This window comes from Cicer arietinum, chromosome 4 (genome assembly GCF_000331145.2).
Source record: "Cicer arietinum cultivar CDC Frontier isolate Library 1 chromosome 4, Cicar.CDCFrontier_v2.0, whole genome shotgun sequence".
Classification (NCBI taxonomy): domain Eukaryota; kingdom Viridiplantae; phylum Streptophyta; class Magnoliopsida; order Fabales; family Fabaceae; genus Cicer; species Cicer arietinum.
This window is the reverse complement of record NC_021163.2, coordinates 64,184,052-64,199,034: the sequence shown is the minus strand read 5'-3', so window position 1 is coordinate 64,199,034 and position 14,983 is coordinate 64,184,052. Positions and strand designations below refer to the sequence as shown.

At 28.5% G+C, this 14,983-nt stretch overlaps 2 protein-coding genes across 3 annotated transcripts; both read left to right on the top strand.

Moving 5' to 3' along the window:
- The first annotated feature begins 2,324 nt into the window (after window positions 1-2,324).
- On the top strand, window positions 2,325-6,590 carry LOC101508044 (glucan endo-1,3-beta-glucosidase 7-like). Of its 2 annotated transcripts, none has more exons than XR_189750.4 (5): window positions 2,325-2,481; window positions 2,879-3,546; window positions 4,568-4,930; window positions 5,141-5,650; window positions 6,253-6,590. XR_189750.4 is itself a non-coding variant. In XM_004499087.4 (5 exons), the coding sequence occupies exons 1-5, from the start codon at window positions 2,409-2,411 to the stop codon at window positions 6,288-6,290; spliced, it is 1,458 nt and encodes a 485-aa protein (XP_004499144.1). In that variant the 5' UTR covers window positions 2,325-2,408; the 3' UTR covers window positions 6,291-6,590. The 2 variants fall into 2 exon arrangements, 1 of the variants encoding a protein (XP_004499144.1); XM_004499087.4 differs by having other exon boundaries at window positions 5,335-5,650.
- Window positions 6,591-9,442: 2,852 nt separating this feature from the next.
- LOC101514689 (protein LIKE COV 1-like) lies at window positions 9,443-12,018 on the top strand. The gene is made up of 6 exons (XM_004499194.4): window positions 9,443-9,653; window positions 9,794-9,846; window positions 10,142-10,251; window positions 10,793-10,960; window positions 11,129-11,353; window positions 11,715-12,018. The coding sequence occupies exons 1-6, from the start codon at window positions 9,516-9,518 to the stop codon at window positions 11,819-11,821; spliced, it is 801 nt and encodes a 266-aa protein (XP_004499251.1). The 5' UTR covers window positions 9,443-9,515; the 3' UTR covers window positions 11,822-12,018.
- The last annotated feature ends 2,965 nt before the right edge of the window (window positions 12,019-14,983 follow it).

Sequence of the window (14,983 nt, the reverse complement as noted above, 5' to 3'; positions counted from 1 at the left end):
ATAATTCATAAAAATATAATACTTCACTAATCAATTTTTAGTTGACCAAAGTATTTGAAATGTGTTACTAACAAAGTATTTTTAAGTTCTTTCAAACTTCTTTTGTAATAAATAAACATTTTTCATTTGAATTTGACTTGCTTGTTATAACAATTGGCAGCACTAACATGTTTGCTTAGGAATAATTGAAGCGCTGTGTATTTTGTGTGTGTCAATGAATACATTCATAAAAGTAAATTGGATCTCGAGAGATAACAATCATTTGATTTATTGCACACTTTAATATTTTTTTTCTTTTTGATGTAATTGTTTATTTTAATTTTAAGTTATAATTTAATTTTTTTATATTTTAAAATATCAACAATGTTATCATTTTTTCTACAAAAATTTAAAAATTTTGTTAAAATTTTCAAATAAAACCCACAAAATTAATTATCATCTTTAATATAATGCAAATTTCATCGAATTCATAACTTAAATATGTAAATAAACTCATATTTTTATTTTTTATTTGATGAATTTAATATATTTTTGGGGATGAAAATATGAGTTTATTTGAATATTTGAGTTATGCATTTGATGAAATTTGCATTATATTGAAGATGATAATTAATTTTATGGGTTTTGTTTGAAAATTTTGATGAATTTTTGTAAAAATAAATAATAACATTGTTGACATTTTAAAACATAAAAGATTAAATTATTATTTAAAATTAAAATAAATGACTAAATCAAAAAGAAGAAAAAAAATAAAGAACTAAAATGTTTACTTAAATTAAATTATAAAACCGCATCTACTATTTAGTGAAGAAATTATTATTGTCAAAATGAAGAAGCTTTGTCTTACCACATTTGTTTGAATTGAATATTTGGATTGATGTCAATGCCAATGTTTATTCGGTTTTTTTACAGGAAAAGATACTTCATTTACATAAAATAATTTATTTTATTAATTAATTATCTAATCTAAAACCACATATTGTAATCTAAAAGAAATATTTATTGTAAGGTCTAATTTTTTAATATTATATTTTATAAACAAGTAATTTAATAAAATAATTTTTTTATTTAATCTTAAAATAAAAGAGACCTATCTAATTTTTTTTTTGGGTACAAAAATGGCCTATCAATAATATAATAAAAAAATTATTTTAAGGACTTTAATCCTCTCCCCTTTAGGCCAACCTTGTTTACTTTGTAAGAGACTAAAATTCATTCTAATTAGACTTCAATAAAAGTGTACTATTTTCTATTTTTATTAATTTATTAAACTATATTTTACCACCGGTGGTAAATATTGTTCGAAGACATGGTAAAAAAATTAACATGAAGTTAAGAACATTTATCTCAATTAGTATTTGAATTGTTATTCACTATGTGGTAGGAAACTACCCCCCTTCAACTAAATTCAAATATAGCTAGATGGTAAATTATTAAACTATATTTGAAACATAAAAAGATTGCTTGCGCATGGATTGTGCCAACCTTTACGAAGTTTCCTTAGTCCTAAGTCCTTTGGTTCTTACTTGCTCCTCGAAGCAAAATAACATTCTAACGATGTTCTGCTTTTGATCAAAGATATAAATGCTTTACTTTATGTATGTTCAAACTCGTCTCACTTTTAGTATATTTGATTTGTGACTTCGTGTTCGGCTGCCAGAATGTTCTTTGTTTAACATGCAAGTAATGGCTACCTGCTCCCTCATATGGTTGTTGCTATTTATCAATTGAAAAATATATTTTTAAATTTTCAAATATAATTTTAAATAGTTAACTGACTCTTACATTTAATTGAACATTTAAATTGTATAGCACTACTAAATTAGACTTTAAAATAACTAAATTTCATAATAAATTTAGTCTTTAGGATAGTTACATTAATAATGTTAGGATTAACGTAAAATGACGATATATTTAATTAATTTTTATATCATAATTTTAATGATAAATATATTATCTATTCGTAAAAAAATATATTTATGATTTTATAATTAACATGTACTATTTCAAGTGATATTTTATAATTTTAAAAATATATTTATTAATTTATAAAAATAAAATAAAAATTATTTTAATGGATAATTATAATTCTGAGAACCAATCACTCTGTTATTTCTTTTTGTTTGACTAATTTAGTGATTTTATTCAAATGGGCACTTTTTAAAATCCATAAATAACCTTCTTTTTGGTATATTTCTAGTTAAGTGATTTTACTGAATTTTTCACTTTTTGAAATGCACAAGTAGCCACATATACAATACCTAACAATTTTTAAATGTCTACTTTTAAAATGCATTTTATTAAGCTTAACACTTTGCACTTTACGGTTTTACCCTCTTGATTGCTTTCTATATATTTCCATTTCCTCCTTTTGGTCTAAGTGCAGTTTCAAAGTCCCAACATTCAATATGGCAATCTTGGTTTCTTGCTCCTCATTTCTTCTACACTTCCTGTCCCTCTTTCTTGCATTCAACCTTGCAAGTAAGTTTCCTTGAAAGCCTTCGTTCATTCTCATAGTTACACACTTCTTTCATCCATATTTAATTTGTATACCTAGTCAAAGTCAAAGTTGTTTTACCTAGTCAATCTTTTATATAATTTATATCTAAAGCCATGTGATATAATAGTTAAACTCTTTTTATTTCGTTAATGATATATACCACCTAATTCATTAATACGGTGAAATTTTGAATTCTAATTCGAGAGAACCATATCGATAGTTTAACTTAATGTGATGCGGTTAATAAAAACCGTTAAATTTATAAATAAACAAACTATACTAGCCGTTACGTGATTTTTTTTCCATTATTTTTAAGTTTATTTTTCTGAATTTATACAAAAAATAAATTTATTTAACTGAATTTAATATTATGCGCAGATTCTGAACCATTCCTCGGCGTGAACTATGGACAAGTCGCCGACAATCTTCCACCACCGTCAGCCACCGCGAAACTACTACAATCAACTTCAATAGAAAAAGTCCGATTATACGGAACCGATCCAGCCATAATCAAAGCACTAGCCAACACCGGAATCGGAATCGTAATCGGAGCTGCAAACGGCGACATTCCATCACTCGCATCCGATCCAAATTTCGCAAAAACATGGATAAACTCCAACGTTATTCCCTATTATCCCGCCAGCAACATCATCCTGATAACCGTCGGAAACGAAGTCATAACTTCAAACGACACGAATCTCGTGAACCAGATGTTGCCGGCGATACAGAACGTGCAAAACGCACTTGATTCCGTTTCTCTAAGTGGAAAAATTAAGGTCTCAACGGTTCATTCTATGGCGGTTTTAAAGGATTCCGAACCTCCTTCTGCTGGAAGATTTCATCCTGAATATAGTGTCGTTTTGCAGAGTTTGTTGTCGTTTAATAAGGATACTGGTTCTCCTTTTGCGATTAACCCTTACCCTTACTTTGCTTACAAAAGTGACCCTGGAAGAGCTGATAATTTGGCTTTTTGCCTTTTTCAACCTAACTCGGGCCGAGTTGACTCAAACACTAAACTCAATTACATGAATATGTTTGATGCTCAGGTTAGTCAAATTATCAACTTTGATTAAATTTCTTGTAGCTTTATAATGAAAATTTGTTATTACTCGTCTTTAAAAATTGGCTATATATGTTGTTTTACTTTTTTCTATGCTAAAAAATTAGTGGTTAATATAGTATTTGTGTAGAGTTTAACATTTTTGAACAACTATTTACCGATAGGATATATAAATTAAATTGCATACTTATTTATGTAAACAAATAATTAAATTGCATAGTTGTGTAATTAACATACTACTATTATCTTTCTATGTGACAGTGTTTTAGGCAAATAATTAGTGGTGTAATTTTGTGATGTTTCTTAGTTTATTTGTCTGCTATGTAGGGAGATGTATTTATTTACTTTGACTGGATGTACTGGTAGCACTACTTGTGCTGATTTTAATTGATGAATTTGCTTTTTCAACTCTGTTAATTGTTATAGTATATCAGTAGAATTAATTATTAATTATATAGTTACTTTGTATTCATATAAAAAGATTCATAAAAAAATGTAGTTTACTTTGTAATTACATACGAGTAAAGGAAATTATAATTATACATACTAGTGGAGGTTTTACATTTTATATGTAAATAACTGACTAATCATGTTTGATCTATTCTATTTGTTGAGTTAAAATAATAATTATATACTAGTTATTGAGTTAAAGACTATCTAGTGTCACTATAAAAATAAATTTACGGATGCATTTTATCATATTTCATGATACATATATTTGTGAAGATATTTTAGGAAGCAATATACCCAGGTGACATCATATTAAGATATGACTGACTACACGTGCCAAAAAAAATTACATTGTGGTATGTAACCATTGAACTAATAGTTATTAGTTATACAAGGAATAATCTTGTGAAATGAGTTTACATTATTTGAGAATATTTTGTGTAGTAGGGAGTTAAATATCATAACTTTTAGTTTTAGCAACAAATTATAAATTAGTTCTCATAGTAGTCTTGTAAAGTCTAAAATGCGTGTTTTATTCATGATTGTGTAATGGGAAGGTGGATGCTGTTCGATCTGCGTTAGATTCTATGGGTTTTAAGGACATTGAGATTGTGGTTGCGGAGACGGGGTGGCCCTACAAAGGAGACAACGATGAGGCTGGACCGAGTCTTGAGAATGCGAAGGCTTACAACGGTAATTTGATTTCGCACCTCCGATCCAAGGTCGGGACCCCATTGATGCCCGGGAAATCCGTGGACACATACATTTTTGCCTTGTATGATGAGGACTTGAAGCCTGGAGCTGCTTCTGAGAGAGCCTTTGGCCTTTACAACCCTGATCAATCCATGATCTACGACGTCGGCCTCTCTAAGCAGCAGAGTACCAGTCCTACTCCTACTACTAGCCCCATGGTGGCCCCAGTATGAATTCTATCACTATAATATTTATATAATCGTTAATTAAATATTTTCATTGATTAACCAACTTCAAATGGTTTAATAGACATGAACCATGAACTATGAACCTTGAATCACCAAGTATCATCATTTTCATAGCTCTCATCTTGAAACTGCTCTAGAGTGTCTACACTATTGTTGTGTTTAACAATGTATTTTTGAATTTGATTGAAGACTCCGGAAGTATCGAAATCTCCAGTGATTCCAGCACCAACAGGCCCAAGTGGTACACCAAAAGGCCATAGTCCTACACCAAATAAAGCGGAATACGAAGCCAGCATTTTGCAATCATTAATAATGCTCGCACTTTTCATCTTAATGTTGTTCTAGTAGTATTTGACATTATGTATTTCTTAATTTGATTGAAGATTAATCCAAATGTGTCAAAATCTCCTACGAATTCGACGCCGAAAGTTTCAAGTCCAACAAAACCGAATAATAGTAATATAGCATGGTGTGTGCCTAAACCAGGAGTAACTGATGCACAACTTCAGGCAAATTTGGATTATGCTTGTGGGCAGGGGATTGATTGTAGCTTAATCCAACCGGGAGGAGCTTGTTTCGAACCTAACACATTAGCGAACCATGCTGCATATGCCATGAATCTCTTCTATCACACTGTTGGGCAAAATCCATTAACTTGTGATTTCTCACAAACAGCCACACTAACAACAAATAACCCAAGTAAGTCCTCATGTGATTTCTGCATAACATGTATTTTATGTTTTTATACTCTCATCTTTGAGAAATTCTCTAAAGCAAATAATCTCAATCATAAATCACTTGTAGATATTATGTGCATAGTAACAATAATATTAATGTGTTAGACCACGTCAATTGAATTTCTCGTCCATATTCATTGATTGAGATGTTTAACTTTATCCATTTAAGCGGTAGCTTACTTTATAGAAAATAAATTGTTTTGAGACAACAAATTCTTTTGAGACATTACTGAATTAGAGTTGTTCTCTATTAGGTAACTTATATCTTATTTTTACTTAATAAAAACTCTTATTCAAATGCTACATTGTGTGAAAGTTATACGTTTTCCATTCTTCGGCAAAAGCTCAGTGATTATGACTTAATACAATGTTCAAATGTTTGCGCAGTCGTCAAGTTTTTTTTTAAGTGAAAAATGGCGTCGTCTTGTTTATGCCTTGAAATTTGGGAATTGAGAATGTGGAATATATGATTTTAAATTTCAGGGTGTGTAAAATGCTTTGATCATTTTATTTTACTAAATCAATGTGCTCAATTTACAATATTTACTCTTGTTTTTTTTGTAGGCTATAATAGTTGCATTTACGCCGGAGGAAATGTCTAACCTAAAAAACAACAAAGTAGATAAAGGATGGTGCTTTTTGTTGTTTAAACTATTGTTCTTAATCGTTAAGAAATGTTCTGATTTTGAGAGTGCTCTTAAATAGAAGAGTGGTGCATGTATGGTGGAGGATCTTCCTCTATTACAACTGTTAACTTTATAATATCTTTGTTAGAATCAAGTTGTTGTATTGTTGACGTATGGTGTGTGTTTGTCGTGAAGTGTTGAGTCATTATCGGAAATCCTAGAGTCCGTGTTAATTTACAGGCTCAAATAAATTGAAGTTTTTTTCTTCTTCTTAAACTGGCCATTTTGTCAAAAAAATTATAGGTAAAATTTGATTGTTGAGTTTCTTTCTAAAGCATTGATGACATGTAGTAGTACACCAAGACACTAATGATAAAGAAAAACAAAGATACTAATGATAAAGAAAAACAATCAAGAACAATGCTCAAAACAACAACTATTAGTACACCAATATCAAATGTGAAAAAAAGGAGCTACAACAAGAAAAAGATGATCCTCAATTTCCCAATGTAGATGCTCCAATTATATGTTAAGGAACCTGTACTTCTCAAAAACACCCAACACGTATACCTTGCTTCTTAAATTTGCTTTCATGGCACAACAATTCATGTACTAACTTTGCATTTGCTGCCATAATTTCATCAGTCATAGCCTCTCTAAAAGGATTATTTGTTTCGTATCTCGATACTATATATCAATGAGTGTGGACATCGAATTTAAGATGGGAGAAAAAACACTTAAAGAGAGAAAAATAATGTAAAAATCGAAAACTATATGGCAAACATGTTCAATTCCACAAATTAAAAAAACAGATTCTACGATTTTGAGCTTAAAGCACCCTACATAATCCGTTTCTACAACTTTGTTATCTTTAAATATCTTCAAATTTGTCTCCTTACTCCAAACAAAGGTGAATATCATCAACGATGTCAGATTTGTGAAATCAGTTTAAAAAGGATTTTTTTCTTTTATAATCAAAATAGATTAAGAAAATACATGGCATTCCACCTCAATATAAAGTTTATATTCATACATAATTTACCTGCCATGACCTTAATCTTACTTTAATCAGATCAAAAATAGAAATTATGACAAATTTTCCATCTTTATCTTTACTTTAATCAAATCAAAAATAGGAACTACGACAAAATTTCCATCGTTATCCATAATGTTATCCCACAATAGCCAAATGGGCCGTACAAGCGATACCTATGGTATTATGGTATATGTAATTCTCCTTACTCCCCCTCCCACCTCTTGTATGAGTTTGAACTTCATATAATAATCCTTACGTTAAATTACATTGTGGTCCTTTAACTTAATTTCAGGTAACGTTTTGGTCCTTTATCTTTTTTTTTTTCGACTTGATCCTTTATTTTAATTTTAAGTGATAATTTGATATTTTATGTTTTAAAATTTCAATAATGTTATCCTTTTTTATACAAAAATTCAAAAAAAAATTTAATCAAAATTCATAAAATTAATTATATTCTTCAATATAATACAAATTTCATCAAATTCGTAACACAAATCTTCAAATAAACACATATTTTCATACTTTATTTGATATTGTTATGAATAAAGGACTAAATTGGGAAAAAAAAGATAAAAGACTAAAACGTTACCTGAAATTAAGTTAAGGGACCACATATGTAATTTAGCCTAATCCTTACAACAATAGGGGTGTTGCAATATAAAAGCCAATTCAAGCAAAAATATTCATCCAAATTAATTTGTTACAAAACAAATAAATATGTACACTCCTCCTCGCCAGAATCACGTAAAAGACACAAGACACCCCTATGATGCTATTTATAACTCCTCTCCTAGATTATACGATTATAATTATGTAATTGAGCTCAAGGGTTACTGAAAATATGATCTTGGTAGTATTTTTTACACTTGTGAGTAAATATTTTGGGTAAATGAACAATCACAAAATATTTTGAGTAGAATAAAAATGAATTCATTAACTAAAATAGACTATCCACACAAAAAACATTTTTTTGAGTAAAGATTCATTTTAGTCTTTGAAATTTTTTAGAGAACTAATTTAGTTATTGAGAAAAATAAAAATACCTTTTAGTCTAAAAAAAATAAATTGAATCAAATTAGTCTTTGTGTAAATCACATTTAAAAAATTAGATTTTTTTTTGCTGACTTGTCATCAACTTTATTTTGTCACATATAATTTCTATAAAAAAAAAACAATTAAGTCATTAACAATAATTAAAAATAGATAATTAAATATTTGTCAGAGACTCTAAATTTGTTCATTTAATTCCTATAAGGGAATTAATTGTCTATTTTTAATTGTTATCAAGTATTTTATTGTTCCTTTTTTATTTACATAGAGACTAATTTAGTCTAATTTATATTTTTTTAAACTAAAAAATATTTTTATTTTTCTAAATAATTAAATTACACCTCTCAAAGTTTCTCGACCAAAATAGAATTTACTTAAATTTTTACATAGAGGAAGAAAAATGAAGGCATGCATTTGATGCATTGTGGAAATTTAGACAATTGCTTTTGGTTGGACAATCTAGGCGTAGTGAGACCAACATTTATTTTATCTTGTACTATTGATCTACAGTTTATAATAGGATTTAAAACTATATGTTAATGATATTTATGAATCAAAATAGAGAAAAATATACATTAGAAGTTTCCTTATATTAAAATGGACTAAAATGTTTATCAAGCGATGGAAGTGTATATTTTAACATAATATAATATTTTAATGGACGAAAGTGTAATAATCAATAATATATAGCATAAGAAGGGAGATAAGTGTAATTTAATCATTTTGTAAAATAAAAAAGTGTAATTTAATCATATATCCTATCACTTAACGATAAAATAGAAGTATAGAAGCACTCTCACTCACTAACACCCATTTCACCAACATAGAACATGCCACATCACATGATTATTAATAATTAGAAAACAAAAATAAAATTTAGTAAAAAGAATAATAATAATAATTAGAAAAAAAAAATACACATGCATGCACTTGGACAAACAACACAAGAACAAGAAGGTTGTTAAGCTTTGTAATTAGTTGAATTTATTTTAACATTCTGTTACAAGGTTCCGACTATCCCTCGGTCCTTGACCCTCTGAAAGAGAGAAAAATGAACAATAATAATAATAATAATAATAATAATAATAGTAATAATAGGTAAAAGGAGAAGGAGGATGGCTGCTTCAAGAGATCTAGAGCTTCTAATTCCAGTTTCAAACACTTCTGAAAATGGAAGCTCCAAATCATCCTCTAATTCTTCATCTCCTAGCATTGGCATCATTCTCTCCACCCAACATCACTCTGGCCAAGAGGTAAGATCAATAACTTTTGTTTTAATTAATCCGCAATTCTAATATATGTATTAATTTTTCTTTTGTGTTTTTTCATCTGTTTATTCCTTTTTGTGTTATTTTATTTGACAAAATAAAATTATTTTATTCACTTATGTTAGGCATTTTCTAAAGTGATTCGTAGTTGGGCTTCAAAGAAGTTTATGACAGGATGGTACGTATATGTTTGTGTTTATTTTAGTCATCGCCTATAAGTTTCTCATTAATGTCATTCTTTTGTGGAGCTATAGTTACTTTTTTTTAGTACTTATTATCATAACTATTTCAAAAGTCATATATATAGATGAGTAGATGATTGTAAAATACCTTCAATGTAAATTTTTTTTTACATTTGACACTGTATGAAAATTAAACATTTTACTATTTACCATTCCTATTACTAGAAGTAATATAATGTAATGTAATGTCTTTTTTTATAAGCAATACAATTAATGTAATGTAATATGCAGTGTCATCCTTCTTCCCATTGCAATAACATTCTATGTCACATGGGGATTTGTTCGGTTTGTTGATGGTTTCTTCTCCCCTATATATAATCATCTCGGGATCAACATTTTTGGTAAGTTCATGTACTAATAATATATCTCTATGCATTTTGATTTATGAATATAAGATATTCTCTTTAAATTGGTTAAGTTTTAATTCTTCAACTCTTTGGTCATGTGGTTGGTTATATATAGCTTGAAGATGGCATTGTACAGATTAAGATTTATAAAATTCATATTGAAACATTTTAGCTTTAACTGTGATGATAAATTGTTACCATTTGCCTCAAAAAAAAAAACTTACATTTTTTTTCTTCATGAGGTGGACCATGTTTATAAGGCAATGTCAATACATTTTTTTAATTGACTGAAAATATTCATTTATATCTTAAGAACATTGTTTCTTTTCATTTGAAGCAAAGTGAAATAGAAACCATGTGGTCAAGGATCACCATAACCCCTGCAAAATCAAGTGCCATAGTTTCATTAAAAAAAATTGAATGCAAATATATGATTTAAAGTTTCAACTATCATGCTTATACTCATTACACAATTGTAATAGATCTTATGTTATAATGCCTACTAACTAACTAATTAATTTGGGCAATTGGACAGGTCTTGGATTTGTTACATCCATCACGTTCATCTTCCTAGTTGGAATTTTTATGTCATCATGGTTAGGAGCTTCTGTTCTAACCTTAGGTGAATGGTTCATCAAGAAAATGCCTCTCGTGAGCTACATATATGCTGCCTCTAAACAAATAAGTGCAGCAATATCACCAGGTATATATATATCAATGTGTTTAACATGTTTTTAGTTTTTATAAAATTTTAAATTTTTATTTTTACTTTATATTAATTTGCTCTTCCACTTTTAATCATATAATATTTTTTGTTAGTACTCACATAAATGTTTTGTTGGAAACTCTAATTTTCCATGCTACATTGTAGATCAAACCTCTAATGCTTTCAAAGAAGTGGCCCTCGTTAGGCACCCTCGTATTGGAGAGTATGCAATAGGATTCATCACTTCTACAGTAATGCTGAGAAGGAGTAGAGATGAAGAAGAGTTTTTTTGTGTTTACATTCCCACCAATCATTTATATCTTGGTGATATTTTTCTTGTTAGCCCAAATGATATTTTGAGGCCTAATCTTTCTGTTCGTGAAGGGATAGGTATGTATCATGTTTTCTATTGTTTTTGTCACACTCATCTAATTAGTCTATGTTTTTTAATTCACAAATGAAGATGGAACAATGGATCAACATAACAAATTTGATAAAGTGTTTAGGACTATATAAATAAATGATAAATGTAAGGGTTCGACGTCGAACACAATATTTTTCAGGGTCGTTATTAAGTTGTGCATCTAGTTCATATTGTTTAAAGTAAAATTTTTGATAAAGTAAAATTTTTTATATTTGTTAGTTGAATTATAATTTAGGAATTGGTTCAATTACTATTTATTTTATTAATAATTATTATTTCATTTGTTGATGTATGTAATTGTAACATGAATGTTTGATTGTGATACAGAAATTGTTATATCCGGTGGTATGTCAATACCTCAAATATTGAATACAGTGGATGCTCATGGCAAACTTGCCTCAAGAATGCCCACTTTTGCTACATCACAAGTATAATGATGGTAAAGTTTGTGAGCACAAGTGTGTGTTCATTTCAATTTTAGTTCCCCTTTTTGTAGTAACTAGAAATTTGTATTTATTTATAGGTTGTCCTTTTATTTATTCTTTAGACATATGCGTTTTGATTAGTTAAAAAGCTTGTAGAAAATGCAAAACTTGTCCCTCTAAAACTCAATGGAAAGTTAACATAGAAAGATCTCATCTCATGGTAATTTAGGCTAGTTTTACAAGCTCAATAATAATGTGTCCTTGAAAAAGTTAGAGAAAATACCAGAATTATAAATTATTTGATTTTTTTTTAATTTATTTTAATAACATGATGTGATGTTAGTTTATTTTCTTTTGAGCACGAAATAGATGTTTGGCTATAATTATTTTGATCAAGTTTCTTTTTTTATTCACAATTTTGATCAAGTTAACTTCGAAATTTCACAGATTAGAGGCAACTTTGAATTAAACTACAAACTAAAGTAACTTTGAAATATCAATTTCATTTTATTTGTTAAATATCACTAACACTTGTAAGTAAATGTGTCATACACAATATATACATTTGAATTTAATCATTTGCATAAAATATTGATATTATTTTAACAATTGGTAGGATTTGGATATAGTATTATAATACACGTTCTTATCCTCGTAATTTTTTAAAAGAAATACACGTGATTTTATTTGTAATTGTTGTGATTAAATTTAAAAATTATCCAAATCATTAAATATTATAAATTAAAATATTTTGTTAACTCAAAACATCCAAAACATTTTAAATAAACTAACATTACAATAAATATCCAGACATCTATAATTATATTTTATGAAGTTTTTGATATGATCCTAATAGTCATAGTTCACTTTAAAGATCGTTCTAGGTCGGAAACTTACAAATTTGAGTGAAAATCGCGTTTGGCTGGAGAACGTGATAAACGGCGCTGCGAAACTCCGATTCGGCCGATTCCAAATCGAGGGGAAATATGACGTTCTCAAACGCAAGTTAGGCTTTTGAATCAACGAAAAACAATATATAGAACTCGAGATATGAACGCTGGTTACTGATCACGAAAATTGAAAGAATTGGAGTATTAGGATTTGATGTAAAGGAAACTCAATATTATTATTCAGCAACGAAACAAAGGAACAAAATGGCGCCACAATCTAGGGATTGATAAACCAAAAAGAACGCCACAAGGATTAACAGCCTTGATAAGTTCAAGATGAATTCTTTCAAGAACTCTAGAGAGCAAAGCCTCACAAAAATAATAATCAAAATCTGCCCCTCCATGAGGTTACAAATGCTTATTTATACTAAGTCTATCTCTAAACCAAAATGGGTCATAAGTGACATCATTCTCTAGGCCCGTATTAGTCTTACATCTTTTTTTTATTTTTTTCTAAAATAAACTTAATGTAAGTAAGAAAAGTATCTTCACTTACACATAACAAAAACTAAATCAATAATAAAACTATTACAATTCCGAATCAAAGCAAACTAAGAATTAATACAAAACAAAGTAAAATATATAAAGTTTATCCTAATTTATTAAAATATGAATCATCTTCATGCTCTTGAGATCCTTATCAGTTTTAAATAAAGTCGTGATTAATAATACACAACTCTTAGTTATAAAATTATAATTATTTACCTCTTCGTCATAATCAAATTTTTTAAAAATTTACAAATATCTATCTTATGGTTCTAAATATTATGCCGGTGTAAGTGCAGGCGGAATTGATCTTGTGGTACCCGCTCAATTTTTGTAAAACAATTATAAACAATTACTTTCAAATAAGATATATACAATAACACAGCACTACAACACTCCTTTTTAAAATAAAATGATATGAAATAAGTTTTTTTTTCGTAGACAATATTGTGAATATCTTGATACTCAAATTACGATAGAGCATTTATTTCTATTTTATATATTTAATTTTTTTTAATGTATTTAAATATATTTTTGGTTCTCCTACTTTACTTCATTAATAATTTTTGTCTCACTAATTATAAATTTAATATTTTTGCTCTTTAACTTTCTTGAAGGATTAAATGAGTTTTTTTTTATCAAAAAAAATATTATTGATTCAAATGGTGGAATACATTGAAACAATCAAAATTCAACTTTACTAAAAACAAAAAAAATTAATCTTGAAACAAATTTACAATACTCAAATTAATAGCATAAAATAGTAACATATCTACAAATATAACAGAATTCAAGTATTCATAATAGATATGTCTCTGAATCTGGAACGTTCATGATATTAAATTTATAAATTTAATATGTGATGAATCAAAGTTACTTTGTAAATCTGAACAAATACAAACACCACAAAAAAAATGAAAAACTAATAGCACCACACTAAAAGAGTGGAAAACCAAAAAGTATCCCGTCCAATGACGAAATTACAAAAAAAAATTTATGTAGAAATCATTTATTTAAATAAAAGGCTTAATTGCACTTTTGGTCCCCCTATTATAGGTGAAAATTGAAAGTAGTCCCCCCATTTTGTTTCTCCCCAGTTTTAGTCCCCCAAACAGAATTTGAGTCCAAATCATGATGAGTTGTCATTTTTTAATGACGTGTCAATAAAAAGCTGACGTGACAGACGCATACGTGGAATAAACTTATTATTATATTATTTCTAATTAAAAAATATAATTTATATTTTTAAAAATCATTATTATAATTGTTAAAAATCATTATTACAAATAAAATTTATTTGTTAAAATTAAATTAAAAGAAAAACACCTAAAATCAAAAATCCTAAACAAATCAAAATCAAAAGGATTCACTCATGAACCCTAAAATCATTCTGAACCCTAAAATCATGAACCCTAAAATCATTCTGAACCCTAAAATCATGAATCCTTTGTTCAATCGTTTTCATCACTGGTTATGCTTGTTCTAGTTTTGTTCAGTTATGGTTCTGGTTTTGTTCTACTTCTAGTTCTGTTCTGCTTCTGGTTCTCACAACAAGAAAACAAGCATTTTGTGAGGGCTTTTGCCCTCACAAAGGGGTATAATCAGCCACAAAGGTGGCTTTTGTGAGGGCTTTTGGCAGCCACAAAGAAGCTGGTCACAAACTTTTGTGAGGGCTTTTGCAGCCACAAAGTGCCAGAAACAGGTTAGCATTTGTGAGGGCTTTTGCAGCCACAAA